The sequence below is a fragment of the Vombatus ursinus genome, unplaced genomic scaffold (genome assembly GCF_900497805.2).
Source record: "Vombatus ursinus unplaced genomic scaffold, bare-nosed wombat genome assembly UNPS02014768.1, whole genome shotgun sequence".
NCBI lineage: Eukaryota > Metazoa > Chordata > Mammalia > Diprotodontia > Vombatidae > Vombatus > Vombatus ursinus.
In genome coordinates, this window is record NW_020954546.1 from 6504934 (window position 1) to 6532865 (window position 27932).

The 27932-nt window shown below is 45.8% G+C and overlaps 3 protein-coding genes across 11 annotated transcripts in view; all 3 read left to right on the forward strand.

Annotated features, from left to right (window-relative positions):
* Positions 1-10252, forward strand: part of LOC114043045 (OTU domain-containing protein 7B-like) — an 82827-nt gene extending 72575 nt beyond the window's left edge. For 6 of the 7 annotated variants that reach the window (XM_027861895.1, XM_027861894.1, XM_027861897.1 and 3 more), the window contains 5 exons: positions 4149-4276; positions 4574-4723; positions 5283-5397; positions 6256-6340; positions 6801-10252. In XM_027861895.1, coding sequence (XP_027717696.1) covers positions 4149-4276; positions 4574-4723; positions 5283-5397; positions 6256-6340; positions 6801-8021 — 1699 coding nt within the window. In that variant the 3' untranslated portion in view covers positions 8022-10252. The remainder of the gene's footprint in view (positions 1-4148; positions 4277-4573; positions 4724-5282; positions 5398-6255; positions 6341-6800) is intronic. The other variant, XM_027861898.1, reaches the window with a different exon arrangement.
* A 3708-nt stretch (positions 10253-13960) lies between these two features.
* On the forward strand, positions 13961-21690 carry LOC114043125 (myotubularin-related protein 11-like). 3 transcript variants are annotated; one of them, XM_027862086.1, is made up of 17 exons: positions 13961-14278; positions 14650-14740; positions 15183-15304; positions 15585-15645; positions 15829-15971; positions 16631-16709; positions 16879-17014; positions 17250-17337; positions 17467-17555; positions 17658-17782; positions 18056-18116; positions 18372-18442; positions 18861-19027; positions 19259-19432; positions 19926-20108; positions 20404-20697; positions 21186-21690. In XM_027862086.1, the coding sequence occupies exons 1-17, from the start codon at positions 14201-14203 to the stop codon at positions 21330-21332; spliced, it is 2109 nt and encodes a 702-aa protein (XP_027717887.1). In that variant the 5' UTR covers positions 13961-14200; the 3' UTR covers positions 21333-21690. The 3 variants fall into 3 exon arrangements, with proteins under 3 accessions (XP_027717887.1, XP_027717889.1, XP_027717888.1); XM_027862088.1 differs by lacking the exons at positions 19926-20108; positions 20404-20697; XM_027862087.1 differs by lacking the exons at positions 13961-14278; positions 14650-14740 and having other exon boundaries at positions 15266-15304; positions 15585-15732.
* A 2933-nt stretch (positions 21691-24623) lies between these two features.
* Positions 24624-27911, forward strand: LOC114043166 (splicing factor 3B subunit 4). Its single transcript, XM_027862169.1, has 6 exons — positions 24624-24695; positions 25008-25136; positions 25645-26187; positions 26501-26707; positions 27158-27331; positions 27502-27911. Exons 1-6 carry the CDS (start codon positions 24662-24664, stop codon positions 27687-27689), a joined length of 1275 nt encoding a protein of 424 aa, XP_027717970.1. The 5' UTR covers positions 24624-24661; the 3' UTR covers positions 27690-27911.
* Positions 27912-27932: the final 21 nt, after the last annotated feature.

Genomic DNA, 27932 nt, shown 5'->3' on the forward strand with positions numbered 1-27932 from the left:
AGAAGCAATTGATACTTGCTTCCCCACAAATTAAGAAGGAAACTTAAAGACTTATTGAACTCTTTGAGTTTTGGAGAATCTATATTCTGCATCTGGGTATTTGTATTTTATGACTCCTATTTGTTGAATTATTTATATTTGTACCTTTGAAGGATCAGTATGGTATGATCCTATGTGGATCTTGACCTGTCTTCGATTAGCAAACTGTGATAAGACAGACGTGGGTTGTTTCATTTTGTTTGGTTTTGGTCATGGAACCCTTTGACAGTGGTAAATCCCTTCTCAGAATAATGTTTTAAAATGCATAAAATAGAACATGTAAGATTACTGTGGAAACCTATTTTATTGAAATGCAGTTATCAGGATATTTTTAGAAATTTCTTTAAAGAAATTATTTAAATGAGACAACATACAAAACTTGTGAGATGCAGTTAAAATACTTGTAAGGGGAAAATTGATGTATATCTAGGTTTTCATCAGGAAAAGAGAAAAAGAACAAACCATTGGGCATGTAATTTTAAAAACTTTAAAAACAATAAATAAAAAATCCCTAAGTAATGATAATGTCAAATATTAAAGAAGAGATTAATAAAATTGAAAGCAAAAAGATCATGAAATCGATAAAACTTTGGAGCTGTCTTTTATTTTGATTGGGGGGGGTTTGGGTGGGGAATGAACTACATAAACAATTAGCTAACCTGATTTTTTTTTTTTTTTTAAAGAAAGAGGAAAGCCAAATTATTTGGATCAAAAATGAAAAAAGAGTAAGAACAATTGGAGAGGAAATTAAGGACATTATCAAAAGCTATTTCTTGCAATTACATGCTTACAAAGCTGACAACTTAGAGAAAATACATGAATACTTACAAAATTATGACATCCAGATTAATAAAAGAAGAAACACTCTTTAAATAACCTAATATCAGAAAAAGAAATTTAATAAACCCTAAATATACTCCCAGAGAGGAAAAAATTTTCCAGGATCATATGGATTTACACATGATGTCTATTAAGCATTCAAAGAACAATTAATTACAATACTACATAAACTATTTGCAAAAATAAGAAAAGAAAGTACTTTTGCAGTATCTTTATGTGATACAAATATGATTTTGATACCTAAACCAAGGAGAGACAAAGCAGAGGAAGCAAACTACTAGTGAATGTTGACAATTTTTAAAGTAACATTTTTACGAATAAGCTACAGCAGCATGTTATAAAGATTATACATTATGATCAAGTTAGATTTATACCAAGAATGTAGGGTTTATTCAACGTAAGGAGATTAAATATCATGTTAATAATACATATATAATAAAAACCATATGATTATATCAGCAGATGCTGAAAAGGCTTTTTGACAAATTTCAACAACCTCTTAATAGGTATAGAAATCATAGAAATAAATGAACTCTCCTTCATAGGGTAAATAATATCTACCTAATTCCAAAAGCAAACATTATATTTAATGGTGAAAAATTAGAGGCCTTTCTAGTAAGATCAGGGATAAAGCAAAGGTGCCTGTTAATTACCACTATATTTAACATAATTCTAGAAATGCTAATGTTAGCATGCAATAAGCCAAGAAAAAGAAATTGAGAGAATAAGCATAGACAAAGAGGAAACGAATGATACGATTTTCTTAGAATTTACTTAGAAACTTACCCTAGAAGGGACAGGTAGGTGGTGCAGTGGATAGAGCACCAGCCCTGAAGTCAGGAGAGCCTAAGTTCAAATCCGGCCTCAGGCACATAGCATTTACTAGCTGTGTGACCCTGGGCAAGTCACTTAACCCCATTGCCTAGCCAAAAAAAAACCCAAAAAAACAGAAAAAAAACAAGAAACTTACCCTAGAAAATCAACAAAAGCTAATTAAAGTAATAACTTCAACAAAGTTGTGGGATATGAATAAGTCTACATAACTCATCAGCATTCCTTTATATATATATCAATAGAATCTAGTGGGAAAAGCTAAAAAGAGAAATTCCACTCAAAATAACCCATAGAAGCTATAAAATTTGGGTGAGTGTACCTACCAAGATTCACCTGGGAAATATCTGAATCCAACTACAAAACACATTTTCCATAAACTAAATCATACCTAAGTAATTGGAGAAATGTTAATTATGTGTGGGTAGGTTGAACCAATATAATAAGAATGACAGTACTACCCATATCATTTTACTTATCCAGGGTCATACTAATCAAACTGTGAGAAATATTTTGTAAAACTAGAAAAAAATAGTAATGAAATTCACATGGAGGAACAAAGGTTAAGAAAATCTTAAGGGTAACTAATGGGGAAAAAAAAGTAGGAAGGGGAAAAGTGTGAGTCTGTCAATACCAGATCTTAAACTGTGCTAAAAAGCAGTGATCATTAAAATGAGTTGGTACTAGTTAAAAGAGAGAGAGCCAGAGAGGAAGAGAAAGGGGAGAGCACAGGAGAGATATCAGTGGAAGAAATTAGGTACCCATTATATAGAAGCAAACACACAGAGTAATGTCTGATAAACTCAAAGACTGGAGTTACTTTGGTAAGTAATCACAATTGAACAAAAACAGCTGGGAAATTGGAAAGCACTCTGGCAGAAAGTAAGTTTAGAACAATGTGTCACACTATCCAACAAGGTAAACTCCAAATGGACACTCATTTTACTGCAAAGAAGGTTTAGGATTGAGCCCATTGTTGCCATACTTGTGGGTTTCCATCTTGCCTAGGCAGCTGGCATTGGGGAAAGGTCAGATGGATCTTCAGTGCAATAATATCATCATCACATCACTGATATCACAGTTTGTTGATTTTCCAAAGACTGTCTTGATAAATCAGTGCTAAGAAGGGGCAGGGTTCTTCGCTCAAATAGTTTCTTGGGATCTACGCTATGGAAGGACTTGCCTGACTAGGATGGGGTTTCTTTTTTTATATATTTCCAGTTGATCTTCTGTAGCTTTTCCTTATGACTGCTAAGTGGTGCTTTGGATGTAGAGCACTGGGCCCAGAGTTGGGAAGACCTGAGTTCAAATATGACTCAGACACTGGCTAGCTGTGTGACCTAGGGCAAGTCACTTAAACTCTGCCTCAGTTTTCTTATCTGTAAAATAGGGATAATAATAAAAATAACCTCCCGGGGTTCAAATGAGGATCAATTAAGATAATAAAAATGCTGGCATGTGGGAAGGGTTGTATCAATGTTAACTATTATTATTATTATTATTATCTTTATCATCACCATTATTAATAATAATGCCATCTGTGTGTGATTGCTTAGGCCTAGAGGTTTTTGCCTCATGGAAAGGTCTGTGCATCCTGGAGAAATGGTTCAGGTCCTCTTTAGTTTGCAAGTTTCCCTTCCTTTGGGATGGTTTGTATAGTTTTTTCCCGGAAAGTGTTTGGAGGGGGCCTGTTGGAAGGGGATTTTGCTTTGGGGTGGTTTGGGGGAAATAAAATTAGCTTCTTATAATTGTGGTGACTAGGAATTTATGTAGAAAAAAGGGGATTTTTGGGGGCCATTTTAGTAGTGATTTTAAGTCCCTGGATAAAAGTGAATGCGAGTCTTTAACCAACCCCCATGAAAGAATATGATAGACCCTCAGGTGTTTTTAAAGAAGACGTAACTTGATATTGTTCCCCCTAATGGGGCTCCTAAAGGGGAGGTTTTGGCTGGCAGGCCTCAAAACACTGAATAGGTTTCCTATGTAGAGTGAGTCCTCGTATCAGCTTGGGCCTCAGCACATGGTTGGTTGCCTTCAAGAACCTGTGACATCTTAACTATTTTAATTCGAATGGTCCAGACTTGTGATGGGTACTAGTGACAACAATCAGATGTCATTCACTTCATATTCCTTAGTGTCACTCCTGCGCATCATGATTATTTGATCCAGAAAATTATTATGAACTGTTCTTGATATACTTTTTTCTCCAGCCTGACCATTCTTTTATAGAGAGGGGTAGGGAAAGCTTCCAGAAGTGATGTGGCTCTAGTCACACAGCTAGTTAGTTACAGAGCCAGGAGTAGAAAAAAGGTCTAGTAGACACTGGTCTAGTAGACACTGGTCCAGAGCTGTGCCATTGCACCCCAGTGTTTTCCCTTCATCTCTTGACAAGAGTACTCAGTCTTCATAGGCTTACTTTTCTGCTCCTTTGACTTCAGGGTGGAGAGTTCAGAAGAACCTGTCTATGAGAGCCTGGAAGAGTTCCATGTCTTTGTTCTTGCACACGTGCTTAAGAGACCAATTGTTGTCGTGGCAGACACCATGCTTAGGGACTCAGGAGGAGAAGGTGGGTCACTGAATCACATGTCCTCATCTGAACTCTGTGTAGAAATAGGTACTAAGCCTTTGAGAGGGCGGGGGAGGTGGGGAGAATATACAAGCATAACACACACTGGGGAAATAAAATACAAATGCTGAGAAGATGTAACAGACTGATTGGAGTTAATCAGCAAAGACTTTCTGGAAGAGGAGAGTGTTAACTAGTCTTTGTTGGGGATATACAAGTGGCAGAAGGTAGGAAGATCTCTCCTAGGCAAGGGAATTGATCAGCTTAATGATTTTGTCCTTTGTGTTTCTTCTGCAGCATTTGCTCCAATCCCCTTTGGGGGGATCTATCTGCCCTTGGAAGTCCCTGCCAGCCGGTGTCACCGATCACCCCTGGTATTGGCCTATGACCAGGCTCATTTCTCTGCACTGGTGTCTATGGAGCAGAAAGAGAACTCCAAGGAGCAAGGTGATGATGATGGTGTCTTTGTCTCTGGTTTCTGTCCATCTTCCTTCTTTGACGATGCCTTGTTTCCTCATGGGGGAATTGAAACAAGAGGTTAAGGAAAAGCTTGTGCTAAAACAGTTCTTGGCAGTAGAAGGGAATATTAGATCAAGCCTTAAAAGTCACAAGGACGTTGGTGTGTCCAGTATGTCATTGCATTTGGATTTCTCACTCTGTCATGGAACAGGACCCTGTTCAGCGGGGTAACTGGGTTATAGGACTTTCTTTTGCTTACGTTTATGTTCAGATGAGTTTGGTCTCTCAGCACAGACTGCCTGACAGTCTGATCCAGAGGCAGTAAGTGATCCCCATTAATTGTTCGCTGAGAGTGGACTGAAGGCTCTCTTGAGGCTGTGTAGCAGGAAGAAGTTAACTCCACAAAATAGATAATTGAGTAGAGAATAGTCTGGTAGATATGGTAATTATTCCCTTTTCCTTTCAGTGCAGGCTGATCTGTGTCTGGTTACTCAGAGGCTTCTTAATGACCTGTTTCTTTACTTCCTACTCCTCTCCCCTTCCCTAGCAGTGATCCCACTCACAGACTCCGAACACAAGCTGTTACCCTTACACTTTGCAGTGGACCCTGGAAAGAGCTGGGAGTGGGGCAAGGATGAGAGTGACAACGTCAGGCTGGCCAGGTCAGGCAAATGGATTCTCTGTTTAAGATCTTCACAAATATATTTGCATACTTCTTAGCACCTCCACAACAAGTCTTCCAATCTCAAAATGGATCTATGATAGCACCTGCAATATCCCATATCTGAGGAGGGCTGGCCATAGGCTAATACTAGAATTGTGGTGTTGCATAGCTGCTTTTACAGTTTCTTTGGGGGGGGGGGTTGGTGGCACAAAAACAGAGATTTTTGTTTCCTCCTTTCAGTGGAATAGAGATGATAGTTCCGTCCTTAATATTATAGACATTACAAAAATTAAAAAAAATAAAAATAAAACAAAACAAGACCTGAGAGGTCAGGCAGGGCTATCAAATTATTGTTTCTTATGGCTGGATTTGTCTGCCCTGACAAAGATGTAAATGAGGGTGGATTTAAAATACCCAAAATTGTCCACTGTAGGTTTGTGGCCTTGTAAAATTGGAATATCAGGAGAAGCAAACTCCCAGATCTCAGATGTCTAGTTTTTCTAGCCTTCTACCTCCGAATTTGGAAAATATATGAATAAAATAGAGCAAGAATAAAATGATTTTTCTAGGCCCTCCAAACCCTCCCCAACCCTGAATCTGGGAAACCTGGAGAATAAATACATTTAGAACAATACTCAAATCTTTCCCTATTCCCTTTCTTAATATCCCCAATATCTGAGTAATGACCTAGTTTACCTGACCTAGTACAATTCCTATACTTGACTTTCACTCTTTATTATTTTTCTCAGATTTTTATTTTTTTATTGTTATGAACTTGGCAAACACTGACAGACTGTAGTCTCATTTACCCCCTTTGAAGCCTTTGGGTTTTGATTCCTTCTTTTCCTTCCTGCAGTGTGACCCTGTCCCTGGAGGCAAAATTACACCTGCTACATAGCTACATGAATGTGAAATGGATCTCTTTACCTTCTGATGCCCAGGTGAACTTCTCTGCCTTCACAGTCATGGCTCATCTTTCACTAGTGGGGGGACCCATTGTTGTGGGGGAAACCTAGGCTAGGTGGGAGAAAGGAGCTTAGCTCTGGATGGAATACATAAGGCACGTTAGGCAGAGTGGGAGGGAAGGAGACATTTGTAAACTCAACCCTACACAGACAAGCTGGGTGTTGCTTAGAATCCCACAGGAATATCTAGGCTCTATTCTAGCTTGAGACTGAACCACCACAGGAAGTCCAGGTGTGGTGGTTGGGATGAAAGTTAAAAACCAGGAACAACTCCTTACTTGTCACAGCAGTTATATTCCTCAGTGATTAGTGAAAGAGAATAAACCAACCCCTCCACCACCATTCCAGAGAGTTGCTGAAGAAATTGGGGGTGGGAATGGGAAGGAGGTAAGTGGAAATGTGGGGTAATCTTCAATGATGCTTTTGTCTTTCCTAGGCTCCCTTGGCCCAACCTGAGTCCCCCACAGCCTCAGCTGGGGATGAACCCCGATCTACCCCAGAATCAGGGGAATCTGACAAGGAATCAGTTGGCAGCAACTCTACCAGCAATGGGGGAAGTGGGCGAAAAGAGAAGCCAAAGCGAGATCGGGAGAAGGATAAGAAGAGAGCAGATTCAGTTGCCAACAAGTTGGGCAGCTTTGGCAAGACTTTGGGCAGTAAACTCAAGAAGAACATGGGGGGCCTAATGCATGGCAAGGGTGCCAAACCTGTTGGGATTGGGGTGGGGTCTGGGGTGCCACCTAGTAGCAGTGAGATACTGGACAAGAAAAAGAAAGGCTCAGTCAAGGGCTGGAAGGGCAGCAAGGAGGATGCATCTGGGGATATCGGTGGGCCTGAAAAGCCTGCACCTGAGTCTCCAGGTGATGGAGGGAGCAAGTATAGCCAGGAGGTGAGACTGAGCTTGAGCATTATGAGAATTGCCATGCAGGGGGAACGTAAGTTTATTTTTGCTGGAAACCTGAAGATGAGTCACCGACACCAGTACCAGGAGGAGATGATCCAGCGGTACCTGGCAGATGCTGAGGAGAGATTCCAGGCTGAGCAGAAACAGAAAGAGGCAGAAAGGAAAATGAATGGAGGGGGTGGAAGTGGGCCCCCCCCAGCAAAGAAACCAGAGCCAGATGGGGGAGAAGAGCTTCTGAGCCCTTCCCCACCAGAGCCCAAGGCTGCATTCTCTACCAGCCACGCTGGGGGCTTCACCATCCCCAGGCCAGCTGGGAGTGGTCCCCACTGCCAGGACCTTGGGAGGCAGGTGGCAGGGGGTCCCTGTGGAGGGGAACTCCCCTCTTATGCTACTTTCCCTAGACAGTGCTCCTCAGGGCGGCCCTACCCCCATCAGGACCCAGTTCCTTTGGAGAGAGACACTCATTCTGTGGATGGAAACCCAGGGGGATCATTGTTACCCTCCCCCTTTCGTGTAGCAGACAGCTACAGTAATGGCTACAGGGAACCCCCAGAGCCAGATGGTGCTGGTGGATGGGGTGGAGGGACAGTGGAAGACTTGGGGCTTCCCCTGACCCAGACCAAGTGCAAACAACCGAACTGCAGCTTCTATGGACACCCTGAGACCAGCAACTTTTGCTCCTGCTGCTACCGGGAGGAACTGAGGAGGAGGGAGCAGGAAAGGGGTGGGGAGCTGTTGGTACACAGATTCTGAATGGGGGTGGAAGCTGGGAGGGTAAGGGGGCAAAACAAAGACAGGTAAGCGCTACTGATTGGCTCATCGTGACCCAGCCCGTTGTGGGTAGGGCTAATGCAATAACTTCTGTGGGACCCAACCCAGGCTTCAGGGTGTTGAGGGGATGGGTAGCCCAGGCTGCTAGGAGCTGGCCAGGGCTGGGTAGGGGGACTGAGGAAAGTACCTCACAAACAGTAGTATGCCCCATGGAACTGGGTGTGTCAGAGTAGGAGAAGCAAATGGGGACAATGTTGTGGTCCCACCCAGTAACCCATCTTTCCCCATCTTGGGGTGTTAAGGGACAGTTAGCTATTGAGACACCATGAGGCTAGTAGAGAAATAGGCTTGAGGTTGGTGGAATAAAAGACCAAAGTTCTTTGTAGGTTGGAAAAGCATGTGACAAAAGGAAGGTTAAAATAAACTTTCTACTGGTTTGGATTCAGGTAGAGAGTGGGGTAGGGATTCTCCCTGGAAGAAGCTAGCAGGACTGGGCCAGTGATTGGTTGGGGGTGGGGAAAGAAGGCAGTATTTAGTTTAAATCACAAGGTTTATTATTTCCTAGGTGGAAGGAAATAATTTTCCTGTGGTCCTGTTTCCTCCTTAAAAAGAACAAATTTAAGAAGTCTGTGTCATTTATTCCAGTTTTGAAGGGAGGATTGTTGCTTGTTCTTCCCTACCCTTTTCTGGGTCACAGTTCAAGCTGGGTTGAGGTAGCTGCCAGTTGATGAGGTTATGATTTTATTTTTTATTTTAATTATCTTAGTTTTAAAGCATTTTGTGGAGGGATAGAGGCAGAAGAGCAACTTCTATGTGTTTGGGGTTTTTTCTGGATGGATTTTGCAGAGATAGGTTGTAGAGATCATGATTTTTGGCCATATCGGTAACTAAACATGGGAGTTTGGGTGGGATATGGGCTTGGCTTGGTGGGTGAGAGATAACTGGCAAGACTGTTAAACAAAAACAAACCCTAAAAAAACCTAAACCTACTATTCCCATCCTATTAGGAGCACTGCTTTAAAGTAGAATGAAAAATTATTTTATGAACTAATTTGTTTGAAAAAGAAGAAAAACACACAAAAAGATTTCTTTTTCTACTTGTGTGACATTTCTCCTTCCTCTTCACTTCTGGGGAGTGAACTTAATTAACATCTAGGCTTCTTTTGTTGAGCCATAGCTGACCGTAGATTTGTGGGTCGTTTATTTTAAAATGAAATTAATAAAAAGTAATTTACAAGAAGATATTTTTTATATTAGGACTGGAGACTTTTAGAGGTGGAGGTAATTTATACAAGTGGGGAATTAGTGAAACATGACATTTTGGAGTTACAACCACAGACTTTACTCCCAGTGAACTGATTAATCCTTAGATTAATCCCTTTTTCTGGCCACCTAGCTCCCTTTGCTTGGGAATGGGGAGGGGGGCCCTTTGCAGTTTGCACAAAGCACAAGCCAGGACAGAGGTGGTTCTGGCCCTGACCACTTCTAAAAGCTTTAAACAGAGGACCTTTCTTGGTCCCATCTTCACTTTCTCTCTTTGACTTTTCTTAAAGGTGTCAACTATGCAATTGCATCCATTCCTGGATTTGTTCAGAGAAGGAGAATAATTATACCTAGCATCTGGAGTGCTGGTTGAAACTAATATTTCTCTACTTGGAGTTTCCTGAGATGCTTTCTCACCATACCTGCTCCAAAATGTACTCCTCCCTGTTTTTAATTCAAGTTTTCCCCCTAATACCTAGGGGACAAAGATAAGGGCTTTCTGCTGGCAGATGCAGCTGGGGAATTTTCATTAAGAAGAGGGGCTCTTTGCTCCACTGTCCAGTGAGGGTGGTTGGGGAGAGGGGGTATGAAATTTCTACTACTTGTCAGAGTTGCATATAACTAGATGAAGTTTACCTTTTTTCCTTCCATTTCTCAGCCACAAAGCCCCTTCTTGTCAGAGTCCGACTTTGCTGTTTTCTGTAACCTTACTGCCTCTGGCTCTTCTGTCTTGGACTCTCTTGAAAAAATGGTTATTTGATTTTAAATAAGCAAAAGTATCCAAAGACAAATGGGGGTGTCTCGGGCACTGGTGGAGAAACTGACCTAGGAATTTCTATGCTTCCTCCACCCCACCCCAATATTTTTTTTAATAATTCCTCTGTCATCTTCCTGAAAGCTTATAGTGTGGGTTTGACCTAGAGAGATGGAGGCAGCTCCAAGAGAAAAAAGCCAAGGAAGTTTCAAGCATCTTCCTCCTCAAAAAAAAAAAAAATACTCTATTGTTCTTTTGAGTTTGAACTCTAGTTAGGTTCTAGTTTGACACCTTTTTGTTTTTAAATTTGAGAGAATAGAAATGAAATTATTACAAAATCCTCCATGCCATGTGTTGTTTTTTTCAATAAAGATGTAATTTTAACTCCACTCCCTTTCCCCACCCCCTCAAAAAAAAAAAAGTTCTCAGTTTCCTCACTGAGGATGGGTTGGGATGTACGTTGGGTCTCCTTCAAGCCCTGTGGATTTTTCTTAAAAATTAAATTATTTTTTTAAATGGAAGAAGGTAATTATTTATTGAGGCATTGAGACCCCACCCCCTTCTCAATGTGAGGAGGGGTCCTGAGATTAATAGCTATTTTTCTATAGGGGAAGATGGGTGAAAGATTTTTTTATGAGGGAGGAGGGAGGAGGGGCGATCATGATATCCATGAGATCATGACAGTGAGTAAGTTTTGTTCTATAGCAGCAAGGCTTTTAGAAGGTGGGGGAGAAGGGGGAAAGTATCATTAGTATTTTAGGCATGGAGGTGGATGCCCTGTCTAACAATCAATCTCTGGAACTCATTTGAGTTTGAGAGTGGTGTATATGTGGAAGGGAGGCAGAAATCCTTTAACCAAGACTAGGGATGCCCCCATCTCTCAGTCTTATAAGTGCACTTATACTCTCGCAGTACAGGGCTTCAGGGGTTCTGAGGACAAGGAGCTTTTCAAGGTTCCGGTATTTTCCTTTCCCTTTGCCTCAAGACTTTTGCTGTTGGTCCTCCATCCCACCCTCTCATTTCTTTGACCTTAGCCATGTGATTCTAGGATGTTGTGTAGGTACAGTCCTAGAATTCCTCCAGTATCTTCTTTTTAAAATCCCATCGTTGCCCTGCTGATTGTGCTTAAGAGTTGTATGAGAGTTAATCCAGATTTTTCCCTCTTTTAATTGGTTTAGCTTTTAATTGACAAAAATCTGTAAAAGGGTTTAAAAATTCATATTTGGGGGGGATGGGGTTTGGGGGAGAGGTCAAATCTCTCCTAGTTAAACTTACTGCTGTAAAAGAGCCAGAGGTGAAAGGGGTGGGGTTGGGGGGACAGGTGCTACCTTCTCTCCCCCTTACTGATTCCTTCTCATTTATGCAAAACCCTAGAGCTCACAGACAAAAATAAAAAAATTTTTTAAAAGCAAACGGCTTCGGAGCATGTGTTCAGAAAATGAGATGTCACTGTGCAGATGGTACCAATAAGCTCTTCGATCTCCAAACAGCTTACTTAAAACCGTAGAAATTGTCTTAAGTTGATCTATAACCTCTGCAGTTAGCCAAGCCTCGAATTTGAGGGTGAGGAAGAGGCATCCCTCCCCCTACACACGTAGACCCATGGTGGGTGTGCTTGACCAAGAGGCGTGGATAAGGTTAACCCTGCCCGAAGTAAGGAATGCGTTGGATTGTAGTAGCTCTAGGTAGCGTTTGGCGGTGGGAGAGGGTGGGAGAGGAATAGGAAGGGGTCCGTTTTCTCTTTGATTAGCTCATTCTTCCTCAGAAGAGAAGGGAGCTGGAGTTCGAACCAGGTAGAAGAGTGGGAAGCTTAATGCCGCTATTTGACATTAGGGGATGCCACCCCAGCACACACACAGCTGAGTCACGACCTTCATTGGGCAGCTCGTTTCTTTTTCCTCATGACACTTTCTTCGTGTTATTTCTTCCTGCCTTTCCCTGCAGTCAAGTGCACAGCAGCTTCAGAATGAGTCATCCAGGCCCCAGCAATTTCTCCCACTTTTCAGATGGAGAAAGGACAATCACTTAAAGCCCGAGGTCGTGACTTTGGTTCAGATAATTCTGTGCTGCAATCTCCCCAGTTTAGTGTCCTTTTTCTCTCTTTCCATTCCTACTTTTCAACGCACAGAGGGAGGAAAGGGGGGGTGGTGTCCAAAAGGAGAATAGAATGGGGAATACTATAGCTGGGCAAGAGTGGTAGAGTGGGGGTGGGCGGGTCTGTGGCCTTGTTTCTGTGCTTATATCTGGGTCTGTGATTCATCAGATGACTCACTGAGCTCCACCCCCTTCACCCTCCTCCCCTCCTCCCCTTCTCTGCTCAGATGTGGCCTGAGAAGGACCAGGGAAAGTGGTAGTAGGTGGGGACTGGGGGGGCTGGGGGAGAGTAGCATGTCCTTAGGGTTCCAACAGCCAGACTTGTCTTGTGAGGAGGTAAAAATCGCCGGACTCAGCGCTGCTGTTCACTATTCCCTGCCTTGTTTTCTTTCCATTTCTGGCCAGAAGTTAACCTTACTATTTTACCTTCCTTTACCCCGCTTTACCATGAACGCGTGGGTCTTCCTAATCCTGTCTGTTTCCCTCTTTCTTTCCCTTGATTCGCTTCCCCCAAGTAAGTGTAGAGATACAGCAAGGGAAGAGCCTTGGGAGGATAGAGGGGTACTGATGAGTGTTTCAGGTGTGGGAGGCGAGAGATACACAAGGATTTGATACTTCTTTCTTCATGGATACCTTGGAGAAACTGACCCTCTCTCACTGCGACCTCACCCAGATTTGAGGTCTATAGTGCATGCCAGAATTTGTGAAGGTGTGGAGTCAATACCAGACTGACTACTTGTCTTAGGCTCCATAATAGCTTCAGGATTTCCACAATTGCAGCCAAGGCAGAAAACATTTAAGGTCGAAGCAAGAAAAGGGAGGGGTGGGAGGGGTAGGAAGGGTGAGGTGGCATGGAAAAACCCGGGGTTCCAGAGTCCCTGTTTCCCACCTTGGCTTAATTGTTTCTAGGGATACAAAATAAAATAGTCGCTCATTTAAATTTCATTTTGCATCTTATTTTCACGTTCATCTTGGATCTATGTGCCCATTTTTCTTCAGTGGCTTGCAGCCTCTCTAACTCTCCACCCCAGAGCCTGTCCCGAGGGACTGCTCCGAGTTGTGTGGAGAGGTTTCCTGGCCCCCAGCCAACACTGCCCAGAACATGAATCATTGATTGTAGGGGTATCCAATGTTCAGAGTGGGAGGTGTCTGAAGGCTGCTCTGGTTCCCAATTGGTTGCAGGCTACTGGTAAAGGAAAACCTAGGGGGAGAAACAGTCTGTCCCACACGTGAGTTTGTGTTTTATCTCCTTGGCTTAGTCCTTACCTCCACCTACATCTAATCACAGAGCTGAGGTATATCCCTTTTTCTCTCTGCCCTAACCTCCCTTGATAACCCATCCTTATGTCTCTGAATGTGATGGGAAATCCCCAGGGGCCCAACCTCTTTACTCCACCCATGGCAACCTTTTGTCAGATTTGAGGAAAGGAGGGATGCCTTATTGTTCTTCTTTCCATAAAAAGAGTGACTACTTCAGCACACGGGGAAACACACAGAGACACACAAAGTAATTGTGCCTCAAGGAGGAGCCCAGATTGAGTGAGACCTTTCCCCCTGACCCAAATTGTAAGAGTTCATATAATTCTGTTTCATTGTCTGGGTACCTGTTGGATACCTCTGGGTACCCTCAAGGACCCTCTGTGCTGATCAGTAGGAAGTGTGCTGGAGAACTCTTCACACAGACTCATGGGTACTCCTAAATTTACTTTCCCAGCCTACTCTCTTAAAACCCTTCTCCAAACTCTCCCCAGATTGGGTGTGTTCCCCTTTAAGGGGCAGGGCATCTCATTTCCACCCCTACCCCCCCCAATCTCCGGAGTAGTCTGAAGTTTCCAGAGGACCCTGAGTCGCCCCCCAACCAAGCCCTCTGTCCCTTAGCCCAGAAAAGAACTCTTGTGTAAAGCTTCTCTTTTTTTGCTTTGCCCCCTCCCCATCCCCAGTCCCCATCTCTTCCCTTCCCTAGGACCTAACCTTCTCCCAGTTGGGCCAAGACTTCCCTGAATCTCCCTGCATCACCTCTCTCCCCCTCCCCATCCCTCAGTTCCCCTGAATGGAGCCAGGGAGATGTGGTGGGGGGGGCCGGGGCCGGAGCTTCAACATTCCCCCACAGAAGGAGCCAAACATGGGGGTAAGAGAAAGGGGAACTTAGGGGAGGGTGGCAGGGAGGCTGGGGGGAGCTATCTGACTTCAAGATAAGTTCGGTCTAACTGTTGCTGGATTTCTCAATATCTCTGTGTTTCTTCTGAGTCTCAAGTTCACTCTTTCATTATTCATTAACCAGTTCTTCCCCTTATGCTGCCCCACCCCAGACCTGTCTTTCCTTATCATATCTAGACCTCAGTTTCCCTTGAATATTTGAATATTGGCTCGGAAAAGAACTGGCTGTCGTATCCGTCATCCCAGATCTTGTGCATGCCACCCCACAACGACTCCACAACAGGGGAGATGAGGGGGGTGGGGTAAGATCCGGAATGAACTACAAATGAACTTTTTTTTCAGCTCTTACGCCCAAAGTCCATGCAGGTGAGTGGGATGGAAGAGTCAAGGAGTCCACAGACTAGCGGTTGCCCAGCTCTTCGATGCCTCCCAGGTACTGAAGACCCTTCAATATTCCTGACTCTAGGTGATGCCCTCAAACTTCAATCATCCCTGCCCTTCCTCTCTTCAGGGTCTTCACCCCCACTGTGATGCCCCCCAGCACAGACCTTCCTCCCTTGTACACCATCCCCTTCTCTGTTCAGAGCTAACTGTAAGCTTGGATTTCAGGTTCTGTTACTCACCTAGAAGATGGTGGGCATGTATGAAGTGATGACCTTTCCACTGATGTCCTGTTTTTTTGTTTGTTTGTTTGTTTTCAAAGAGCTCAGAGTAGGGGGAGAAACTTATCCATCTCTCATCATCCTTTCTGTTTTTGTGGAGGGGAGAAGAGTGAGAAGGTTGTGTGTTTAGGGTGGATGGAAGGAGATTTGTTGAGAAGGGAATACTTTTCCCTTGCATGACTCATCTTCCCCCCTCTTCTCCTTCCTTATAAGGGGAACAGGTCTTGGCCTGGGCACCAGGAGTGAGAAGGGGGCTAGAACCTGAATTGCCTGGGACCCTGATATGTACCAACCAGAGAGTGTTGTTCCGCCCCCAAGGCTGGCAAGGGAGGCAGGTGAGGTGGGAAGAAAATTGAAAGAGACAGGTGGACTAAGGTAGGGAGGGGAGGCAAGAATGGTTAATAAAGCCTGTTTGGGAGAGGGCGGGGCAGGAAACTCTCTCACAGGCACCTCTTACTGGGGTAATTTTCAGGGAGTCTGTCTGGGAGGACCAGAGACTACCCTGCGTAGAGGAGTCTCTGGGGAAAACCATAGGATCATAGATTGAGAGTTAGAAGAGGAGTCAGAAGTCAGAAAAATGTGTTTTTACAGCTCCTCTGCTTTATTCTCTCTTAGGACTCTATACTGAGCAGTGACTATGATTTTGCTCTCAGCAATATTGGACGGTTAGAAGCTGGTAATTGAAAAGAGTGGACCTTTTGTAGAAGCTGGGTGAGAGGGTGCAGCTGGAGGTGTGGGAGAGCCCCTCTCTCCAGATGCCCAGGTTGTGAGAATGGATGGGCTGGGAGTTCCCCTGGGGTAGGGAGGGCCCCTGGTTTCTGGGTTATAATATTTTCTGACCCTTAACCCTTGACCTCAGTAAGTGGCCTAGGCAGGCCCCAGATCCTTCGTCCAGGGTCTCTGCTCAAGTTCATGCCTGATGAAATTCTAATTCATGGACGAGACTTCCGGCTTCTAAGAGTTGGCTTCGGAGAGGGGGGGCTGGAGCCCCTTGCCTTTAGGGTAAGACACCCCTATCCCCAGAAGCACCCATGTGACTCATTCCTTTCCTCTTACTCCCCCTGGAGATGTATTTCTTTTGCCAGGCAACTCTGTAAAATTTCCTTTGGGATAATAATAATTGTTTTTTATTATTATTATTATTATTATTATAGTTAGCATTTACACAGTGCTTTATGGTTTGCAAAGCCTTCTACATTTTATCCCATTTGATCCCTAATAGGAATCCCTTTTAACTATATGATAGACCTGCATTTGTTAACTTTTTTGTGTGTGTTAATAGAGCCTTTTGGCAGACTGGTAAAACCTGTGGACCCCTCTTCAGATATTGTTTTTAAAAATTCATAATTGAAGGAAATAAAGACTTGCAGTTAGAGGTTAATGAAAATGAAGATAAATTTTTTTCCCATCCAATTCATGAACTCTCTGAAATATCTGTGTGTGGGGGGGGGTCCGTGGACCCTAGTTTAAGAACTGCTGCTGTACACAATAGATCTCTCAGATCTGCCTTTCTAACCCTTCTTTCTATGACTTACCAGCTCACAGTTCTAGAGACTGTTCTTTTTATTCTGATAAGAAGTAGAGAGAAACATAAATCCTATTCCCTTCTATTCCCCTTTCTGATCTGAGCCAAAGGGGTGGGGTGGTCATTTCTTCCATAGGTGGCCATGGCGATAATCCAGGCTAGAGCACAGAACGGTCAAGCCCAACAGTATGATGGAATGACTCTGAGCAAAGCTTGTGAGTAGAAGATCTTTGGGAGGGAGGGGTGGAGAGTGATTTGGGATGGGACAGAGGAAAGGTAAGAAGTTGGGTGAAGCAGGAAGGTAGAGGCCTAGATGGTTGAAGTCTAGTCTGGCTGGAAACCAAGGGTGAGCTGACTGGTACTTCTCTTTCTCCCTTTCTCTAGGTTGTGGCCTGGGCCCCAGTGAGCCACCTGTTCCCCTCTTAGAGACCCCTGAGGACTGGGAGGCTGAACGGAAGAAGCATGGGGCCAGAGGCTGGAGGGTCAGCACAGTAAATGAGAGATTCGATGTGTCTACCAGGTGAATCCAACACTCTCACATCTCCATCTTCTAGTAGGCATGCTTAGCCAATCCTTCCAACCTAAGGCTAAACATTCAACCTGCCTCCTGGAGATACCTTCATGGTACCCCTTGACTCATCACTCCCTTAAACCTGACACCCCTCTAGGATTACCTTCCCCTCCCCAATTATAAACATCATAGCCATACTATGAGGTCATTGAGCCAAGCAGTGATATCACCTTCAACTCCACAGTCTCTCTCGATACTTCTGGGTCCCTAGACAGACACTGGACAGCGAAGTCAGAAAGGCATTTGGTCACTTCCATCAGGGTCGTGGACCGGTCAGTATGGGAATCAGGGTCAGGGTAGTGGGTTTGGGACCCCCTGGGACACGTGGGAAGAGGGGACAAGGAGTCTCTCTTCCTCATAATGACCTGTCTGAGGCCACTGTGCCACCCTGCTATTTACAGCGCCTATGCTGGCATCATCCTGGAGGCAGTGATCTTCTCCGCTCTGGTGGCTTTTATGAAGCCAGTGATCCTAATAGAGAGGATATCAGGTAAAGGAGAGGTTTGAGGGGAGAAATCAGGAGCTGGGAGTCAGGGGACAGCCAAGGTTCCTTATGCTTCTTCCTTCTTCACTCTCTTCTTTGCACCCACAGGGCAGTGGAGTTACTACTTCAGGCTGGGCATTCGGATATTGTCCTGGTAGATACTGTGGATGAGCTCCCCAGCCTTGCAGATATCCAGCTTGCCCACCTGAGGCTTCGGGCCCTCTGCCTGCCTGGTGAGGTTGACTTCTAACCTGTGACTACTAGACCTACTGATTCTGTTGCCCACTCTGGATAAGTGACCTTTGTCCCACTAATCTATTGATCTTTCATTCTAGTAAAAAGATGGGCTCCTTTCAGTAGGATCCTGAAGACCTACTTATTCTTTCTGACTCTCTCTGATCACTGATTCTGTTCTTCTTAACCCTTTGGACCTCATTTCCTGAACCTTGAATCCCAAATCCTCAACTTTCCTGACCCTCCCTATTCCTCTGACTCTTCTCAACCAGATGCAGCTGATGAAAAATGGCTTTCAGCTCTGGAGGGAACGAGATGGCTGGACCATGTCAGGTGATCATCCCCTTCCTATAGTCTGCTAACCTGCACATCTTGCTTCAGCCTTCCATTAACCTGGAGTCTTCCATGAGTTCCTCCAGACTTTACTACCTTCTTCTTCCTGGAAGTAGCTACATTTTAGTTTTGATGGGAGAAAAGGATGGCAAGATGCTAAAGTCAACCTCCTATCTTTACCATGATCGTCAGCAGATGACTTTTCTAACCCCTAGAGCTTGTTATTCACCCTTTACCACACCCTCTTCTTATCAGGTCCTGTCTCCGAAAGGCCAGTGACATTTCGGTGCTAGTGACCTCCAGGGTCCGATCTGTAGTCCTTCAAGGTAAATCCCCAGGTTATCCCAGCTCTTCCCCTGCCTCTGTGTCTCTGGGCCACAAGATTGGAGTCTTTCTAGGGAAGGTGACACAGAAGTCCATTTGCTCTCTCCCATGTCCAGTTCTCTTCTGTCCAACAAGTTAGAAGTTATTTTTGAGACCTCTTATCTCTTCTGCATCAGTCTCAGTTGGGCATGAGGAAGGACAGCAAGAAAGCAGGCAGAACAATTGAAATTCTTACTCTTCATTTCACCCTTTTCCATATCTCTCTTCCTTTTATCCTGATTTGTTTTTCTCCTATCTTCCTCCTCACCCCTTTCACTTGCATCTCTTCCTTTTCAATTTCATAATGCCCTTTCTTTCTGATCTTTCTAACCTGGCCTCTTGATCCCCAAGCTTTACTAAATCTCCCTTTTTACCTCCCAGAACAAGGTGACCGTGACCTCAATGGCCTCCTTTCTTCACTTGTCCAGCTCCTTTCGGCCCCTGGAGCTCGGACCCTGTATGGCCTCCAGACAATTGTCCAGCGAGAGTGGGTGGCAGCTGGACACCCTTTCCTGACCCGTCTGGGAGGGTCCGGGGGAAGTGAGGAGGTGAGAAGGAATTGGGTGATATTGAGAAGGTGAGGGGAAGGTGAAGCTGATTTGGATCGACTGGAGAGATCAGCAGAATGGGTATGGAGGGCCTTGGAAGAGTGTTTGTTAAACAGGTGAGGGTTAGAATAGGTCTAGAGTCTCAGAGCCTTCCAACACTCCCTGTTTACCTTTAAATCCTCAACAGCAGTCCCTAATGAGGCCTTTTAACTTTCAATCCCCCAACTCCAGGCCCCAGTGTTCCTTCTTTTCCTCGACTGCCTCTGGCAGCTGGTCCATCAGTTTCCAGCAGAGTTTGAATTCTCAGAATTCTTCCTCCTGGCCCTTCATGATAGTGTCAGGGTTCCTGACACTCCCACCTTCCTGAGAGACACCCCCTGGGAACGGGCAAAGCAGAGTGGCCAGGTAAGTGATTCTCTCCCTTTGCTTTTCTTGGGCTATTCTTTTTTATTTATTTATTTATTTATTTAGGCAATTGGGGTTAAGTGACTTGCCCAGGGTCACACAGCTAGTAAGTGTCAAGTGTTTGGTCTGAGGCCACATTTGAACTCAGGTCCTCCTGACTCCAGGGCCTGTGGTGTATCCACTGCGCCACCTAGCAGCCCCTTCTTGGGCTATTCTTGCTGAGTTGTAATCATGAACTTTTTTGCCGGTGGTAAGAAAATGGGAAAAGGATAAGAAGTAAGGGAAGTTGCCTGATCAGTAACTGCATGGTCTTTGTCAGAACCCTTTAGCCACTGAGATTCCAAGACCTTTAGGTTTTTTTTGGGGGGGGGGGCTGTTGGGGTGTGTGTGGGGGTAGGTGTTGCTTTATAATACTACTCCTCTGATTTGAGAGGACGGTGGAGAGTTTCCAAGGCCTACCTAGTCATCTTTTTTTTTTTCTTCCTCTACCTAGTTCAGCTCCTATACCAAGGTCTATACACCAGGATCCCCTCAGTCTCCAGTTGGAGACCTTGTCCCCAGACCACTGACCGTCTGGGACTGGGGTCTTCGATATAGCCATCAGCAGATACTTCAGTTCTATAATCCCTGTTATGAACCACACCACTGCTCAGATTCCTATCCCCCTAAAGAACAGGTAAGCCTCATTGTAACCGGGAGAGAGAATTAGGAAGGTGGGGAAGAAACAGTATCTTGAGTTTTTGCTCCTGACTTGCATGGCCCAAGCGTCCCCCAAGGGGATAGGTATTCTAGAACGAGATGAGAGGAGAACAAGGAACTCTCTTCCCAACCAGCCTATGAAGAAGCCACCCCTAATTCAATGTTCCCTCCATTTGTCCTTCTGAAGTCTTAGCCCTAATCCACAGGGAGGTGCTGAAACTCCAGAAGGACTGAATGGTTTGGTAGTGATCTGACTCCCCATTTCCTTGTAGCCAACTCCAGTGACTCCTGGCCCTCCACGATCCATATTTCTCTTCTCTCGGGGAACTCTGACCCCACTGAACCAGCTCTGTCCTTGGCGGGATGGTTTTTCCTCACTGACATCCTCATCACGATGGCACCTCCGACATAATACATCTTCTGATAGCCTGGCTGACCAGGAGTGGGGACTCCCTCCTCACTGGGGGCCCTCCCCTTTGCCTCCAGGACTTCTGCTGCCTGGATTCCTAGGGCCCCAGATCAGACTCTGGAGACGCTGCTACTTAAGAGGGCGGCCTGAGGTCCAGGTAGGGCTGGTATACTAAGGCAGGCATGTGGGGTGGCAAGTGGAGGCCAAGAGAAGGAAATTTGGCAGGGCAGGGGCAGCTAGATGGTATAGTGGATAGAGCACCATCCCTGGATTCAGGAAGTCTTGAGTTCAAATCTGGCCTCAGACACTTCACACTTACTAGCTGTGTGACCCTGGGCAAGTCACTTCATCCCATTACCTCACCAAAAAAAAAAAGATATCAATCAACAAGCATTTATATTAAGTCCCTTCTATGTGCCAGGCACAGGGGAGACAAAGGCAAAAATTGAAACATCCTTTCAAGGAGCTTCTTCAGAGAAGCCAGCATTGAATGGAAGATGTTTACTATAATGCTGGAACAGTCTGGTGAAATCTAGAACTGCAAGGAGATTTGAGGAAATACTAGAAATAGCAAAGGCACTGGGTGGGTGGGGTGGCCACACAGATCTTCAGCGACATCTTTTTTTGTCCTCTTCTATCCCTCAGACAGGTCTATCAGCCCCGACAGTCTCTGGACTCTTGGATGAGCTGGCCCAGCTCCAGGAGCTGCTGAGGACATGGTCATCAGGTGCATTACCTGGGGTTCAGACGAAGACCAAAGACCCAGATACCCCCCTGTCTCCATCCCGATGAGATGTCTGGCCCTCTTTAAGACTTTGGTTTTCTTTGATCTTCAAGATCTTCCCTTTACCTTAACCTCCACCCTCTTCATTTCTCTAATCGCCGAACAAGCTAAATAAGATTTAACCTGCTATTCCTGCCCTTCCTCCAGCCCATAAACACAGGACCAGATTTTGATCTGGAAGGGACCTTAGAGATCTAGTCTTATTCTAAAATGGGCTAACTGGCTGTTTGGTGCATTGGGGAACACATAGAACTGAGGCTCAAGAGAGCTGGGTATTCTTGTCATGGCTCTGACTCTGTATGACCTTGAGCAAATCACATTTCTTGACCTCATTTTCTTAATCTGTAAAATAAATATGTACAGAGTGTCCCAAAAGTCTGGTTTAAGCTTTAATGGCTTAAAGCTGCACTAAGACATTTGGGATAACGTGTGTGTGTGTGTGTGTGTGTGTGTGTGTGTGTGTGTGTGTGTGTAGAATATCTTTGTGGCTATTTCCAGGCCTGAAGTACTATGATTCTAGTCAACCCTAACCCCAATCTCTACTCCTCCCTTTAATTCCCCAGAAACTGTTTTGTGCCTGAAAATTTTTTTCTTGTCATTATCTTATTATTTAGGAAATTAACCTGCTCTCTTCTCCAGGACCATCCCATCCTTTGTGGGTTTATGGTTGCATAGTATTTGAAGTGGAGTTGCTACCCCAGACCTATTCCTTTTCTTCCTTCTGCCTGTCTCTCTAATTCTTAATTTCCAGTTCTTCTCTTTACAACTTTCAATGGAAATAGAATGGAAAAGGGAGAGAAAGAAAGGCAAGAGCTCTTACTATGCGCTAGGTATTGGGCTAAGTGCTTTTTACAATAACCCTGCAGTGTAGATGCTATTTTTATCCCAGTTTTACAGTTGAGGAAACAGAGTTTAAGTGACTTGCCCAGAGTCACACAGCTAGTAGGTGTTTGAGGCCAGATTTGAAATCAGGTCTTTTGTACTCCTGGGCCAGCCCTCTATCTCCTCTGAGTGGAATTGGGAGACACTCTACCACAGAAGCCATCAATGAACAGTGTTAATACAAGCTATGGGTTTTGCTTCTGAGACGACAAATGTGGGAATAAGTGCTAGGATAAAGTTGGGAAAATGGGGACAGAAAATCTTTTACTGTAGGAATGATATGTGGGCACAGGCATCTTCATCCAACTGACTAACCATTCATTACCCATCACTCAATTTCAGTTTCAGGAAAAATAAGGCAATGAGGAGAAGAGACCAAATGAGAATTATGGTGGGTCCCAATTACAGGGGAACTCATGTACAAATTTAGTACATGGCCTAGATTAGAAAGACTTTTCTGTGACTTTTTAGGGGATAATGTGGAAGAGTTTCAGTTGTGTTGGGGGTCAGGCTAGGACCAAAGACCAAACTCTGTGAAGTAAGCTAAGATCTGAATTCTTAGAAGTTCCATCCTTAAGTCTCCTGAAAGATTCAGAAGTTCATGGGAAGTAGTATGGGGACCAAGCCTTTAATTGAAGATAACAATTCGAATAGGGATGGTTCTGGTTTGGTTAACAAGAAGGTGTTTACTCCTTAAATCCGAATTTGTTAGTCACTTGCTTTGTTACAAATGTAGTTTGGTGAATGTGATACACACTTGGGAATTCGAGGGAATAAAATCATATTTCTAATGGAATAATTTAGTGTTTTGAGCTAAAAGTCAGCTAATGTCTCTCCTTCAATACATTTTTCTCAGTTATTAATCTTAGTGCCTTCCTTCTGAGACTGCCCCCAATCTATCCTGCATATATCTTGTTTGTACATAGTTGTTTGCATGTTGTCTCCCCATTAGACCAGGAAGTCCTCGACAGCAGGGACTGCTTTTTGCCTTTCTTTGTATCCTTAGCCTTTAGAACGGTGCCTGGTACCCAGTAGGTGCTTCATAAATGAGAGTTGACTGATTAGGTCATACAGGCAATAAATATACTAATATGCTCAATGTGCATGTGATGTAGCCATGCCTATACTTTCCAAAACTATACTCTAACATCCAGGGAGGATGCCTAATTCAGGGAAAAGAATAAGCAAATAGCATCTACCATATGCTAGGCACTGTGCCAAGGGCTTTACAAATATTAGCACATTTTGATCTTCACAACAACCCTGTGAAGTAGGTGCTGTTATAATTCCCATTTTACAGTTAAGGAAACTGAGGCACAGAGGTTGTGACTTACCCAAAGTCTCATAGCTAGTGAGTGTCTGAGGCCGGATTTGAACTCAGTTCTTCGTGACTCTAGACCCATTGCTCTATCCACTGCAACCTTGTTGCCTCAAGGGACCCTTGCAGGACAGAGCCAGGCAGTTCCACATCGGTCCCAGGAGTTGGATCTCTGGATCACGCACAATCAATGCCCCTTAGGCCTTCTTTCACAGCGGAGCATTCTGAGTGCTGGGGTGCCAGGCAGGTCGTCGGGGGTGCGGGCTGGAGGATGCCCCTGGCACAGATGGAGAGCCCAGGTTTGGCATGGACGGATTGGAGCCAGCCGGACTTCAGTGTGGCGTGGATTTGTGACACTGGCTGCAGGAAGGCCTGGGGGGCAACGGCCAGTAAAGGGCAGCAGCAGCAGCGTTGTCTGCGGTTTTTAGCAAAGCTGCCAACTTTAAGGCCCTTTCCCGGTTACTAAACCTCCCTGGCCCTCAGTTTACCCAGCTGTAGAACGAGGGAAGATTGGACTGGATGACAGCACGCCCTTTCCAGCCCCAGACCCCCCATTTCTCCTCCCCACCTTCCCGAATAGTCCCTACAAACTCTGGTTGGGGGTGGAAACGCCCCCCCCGTTGCTATGGTAACGTTTCGGCGCCGCCATGTTAGGACGAAAGGGAGCTGCTTCTCTAGGGACTGATCACATTTGACCTCGATTTGGGGGTGGTCCTCATACCGCCCTTTCGGGGTGAGGGGAGGGGGACTAAGTTAAACTGTGGAGGTCGGAAAGTCAAGATTATGTGATTAGTTATTTTGCAAAATAAACTTTTATTACTTTCAGATTTCTGTTGTTCGTGGTCGGGGCTGGGAGAGGGGGAAGAGAGCCGTTATTTATTCCCTGCCCCAAATCACGTGAAGGAGGCCTCCGACTGGCCCTTCCGCCCAGACACTACGTGACTGACTCCCAGCACCCCCTCAGGTTGCCCGAGCCAGCTCAGCCAACATGGCCGCTGGCGCCCGGCGCTTCCAAGATGGCCGCTGCCGCGTCTCTCGCCTGTTGTCCTCCGGCAGCCCCGCCCCTACCGCTGCTCCGGAAGCGGAAACGCTCGCGGTGCGGGGCCGCTGCCTGGAGACGGCGGGAGCACATTCAGTATGGCGGCGGGGCCCATCTCCGAACGGAATCAGGGTGAGTGGGGACGAGGCGGGAAGCTCGGAATCGCGCCCGCACGGGCCTGAGCCCGGCTCGTCGAGAGGACCCGGGGCTGGGGAAGGGGCGTCACCGCGTCGGAGAGGCCCAGTGGCAGAGCTGGCCGTGGGGAGGGGGCGGGAAGGGAGGGCGCCCCGGGCCGTGGAGAAGCCGCCAGAGGCGGCGTGGAGGCCTCGGGAGGGTCGCTGCTGCCCCACGGGGGGGGGGCCGGCCACTGACGTTGGGTGGCCGCGCCCCCTCTTGGGCCCTCGCCCCTTCCCCACTCACCGCCGCGCCCCCTTCGCCCCGCAGATGCCACCGTGTACGTGGGGGGCCTGGACGAGAAGGTCAGTGAGCCGCTGCTGTGGGAGCTCTTTCTGCAGGCCGGGCCCGTGGTCAACACTCACATGCCCAAGGACCGGGTCACGGGTCAGCACCAAGGTAAGGAGGGCGTGCCTCAGTGGGCCCGTCTGTAAAAAACACCCTCGTTGAATGAGGAGCTTGAGCAGAATAACGACTGAAAACACTGCAGGAGTGAAAGCCTATGTCAGTGGCAAGTGTGGGTATTTTTCTTTGCTGTCTTCTTGAAACCCTCTCTGGCTTGTAGTTATTTGTGTTGGATTTCTATTTTTTTTTATTTTTTTAGGTAATTGGGGTTAAGTGACTTGCCCAGGGTCACATAGCTAGTAAGTGTCAAGTGTTTGGTCGGAGGCCGGATTTGAACTCAGTGCCTCCTGATTTCAGGGCTGGTGCTCTATCCACTGGGCCACCTAGCTGCCCCTTGGATTGCTGTTATGATGAAAAAGATACAGTTGACATACAGACTTTTTTCTCTTTCCCTTATGTATGTGTTGGGCTTTTTTGTGGGGGTGGGGCAAATTATACCCTATTTTGACTTTTATTAGATGGTGCACACACTACCTAACCTTCTGTCCACTACCTTCTGCAGGCTATGGATTTGTGGAATTCCTGAGTGAGGAGGATGCTGACTATGCCATTAAGATAATGAACATGATCAAACTGTATGGGAAGCCAATACGAGTGAACAAAGCGTCAGCCCACAACAAGAACCTAGACGTGGGGGCCAACATTTTCATAGGGAACCTAGATCCTGAGATCGACGAGAAGCTGCTCTATGACACCTTCAGCGCCTTTGGGGTTATTTTGCAGACTCCCAAAATCATGAGGGACCCTGACACAGGCAACTCCAAGGGCTATGCCTTTATTAATTTTGCTTCATTCGATGCCTCTGACGCAGCAATTGAGGCCATGAACGGGCAGTACCTGTGTAATCGACCCATCACAGTATCTTATGCCTTCAAGAAGGACTCTAAGGGTGAACGCCATGGCTCTGCAGCCGAGCGACTTCTGGCGGCACAGAACCCGCTGTCGCAGGCGGATCGACCACATCAGCTGTTTGCTGATGCACCCCCCCCACCCTCTGCCCCTAATCCTGTTGTGTCTTCCTTGGGATCTGGGCTTCCTCCACCAGGTAAAACATGAGCTCCCTGTGTGGGAGTGAGGGTCAGGCTAAGGCTGGAGGGACTAGGGGAGAGAATAGATCATCATTGTGTAGTAAGGAAGTGGAGAAAGGGTTATGGAGATGGGGGACTTAGAGATAATAAATGTAGTAGGGTTTCTTGGAGAGGCTGTAGATGTTTCATTTGTTTAAATTGCCTCTTATTGTACATATAATTTGTGGAGAGGAAGGGTCATTCTCTTAGGTGGCAGGTGGGTATAGGGACATGGTGGGACAAAGTTTCTGTCCTTTTGATAAAGACTCCTCTTTCTCCATTTCTTGTTAGGTATGCCCCCGCCAGGCTCATTCCCACCTCCAGTGCCACCTCCTGGAGCCCTTCCTCCAGGTATACCCCCAGCCATGCCTCCCCCACCTATGCCTCCTGGGGCTGGAGCCCATGGCCCTCCATCAGCAGGAACCCCTGGGGCTGGACATCCTGGCCATGGACACTCACATCCACATCCATTCCCACCTGGTGGGATGCCTCATCCCGGTAAGTGTTCTGTGCTGGGAATGAGAGGGACAAATAGGGGGGTGGGAGGATGGGGATTATGTCTTGGCTTTCTTCTCTTCTTTTTCTTTTTGTCTTTATCTTATGCCTTTGGCTCCTCCCTTGTCCCTCCTGTCCTTTTAACCTTCAATTCCTAATTCTGTTTCTGGAATGTTACATGATCCCCTAGGGAGAACTGGTGAGAGTAGGAGATGATTTTTATACTTGAACTAATCAAATTTTATATTTCTCTTTGAGGATGATCGTCTGGGTAAGGCCTGTTTCCTACCAACTTTATTCTCCCCATGAATCTCCCCCTCCTTTTCTCTCATCCCACTACCTCTTCCTTTTTCTTTTGGACTCTTGGCTTTCTGTTCCTTTTCTCCTTTCTATAACCTTAGCTTCTGTCTTTCCCCCTCCATTTCATTTTTATGTCTTCTTTCTTTTGTCTAGGTATGTCCCAGATGCAGCTCGCCCACCATGGTCCCCATGGCTTGGGACACCCACATGCAGGGCCACCAGGCTCAGGGGGACAGCCTCCTCCACGACCACCACCAGGAATGCCTCATCCTGGCCCCCCTCCTATGGGAATGCCACCCCGAGGACCCCCTTTTGGATCTCCCATGGGTGAGTAGACTCCTACCCATCTCATACTTTGTCCATTCTTAAGTCTTTTAGTTCTAGATTACTGCCCTCCCTTCACCTTTCCATGTCTTTTATCTTTCCCCAAAATATACCTCATGCTGATGTAGTCTATATTTCTTGTTATCTCTAATCTCTCTCTTTTTCTCAATTAGGTCACCCAGGCCCCATGCCTCCCCATGGTATGCGAGGACCTCCTCCGTTAATGCCCCCACACGGATACAGCGGTCCCCCTCGACCTCCACCCTATGGCTACCAAAGAGGACCCCTTCCCCCACCCCGACCCTCCCCCCGTCCACCTGTACCCCCTCGTGGTCCACTTCGGGGTCCTCTTCCTCAGTAGAGCCAAATTTCTCTACAACCTCTTGCACTCCCCTGAGACTCTCCCTGTCTTTTGGACCAACAGTCAGAGGAACTGTTGCCCCCTGGGCCTGGAGCACCCCTTTCTTCCTCAAATTTGTCCTTTTTTCCAGTGTGATTTTTTTCCCCCACTGGATTTTTTTCTATGTTGGGCTACATTTCTTCCCCAGATATTGACAGTTAATAAAGCTGAATCCCTTGTTTATCCTGTATGATATTATTCTTG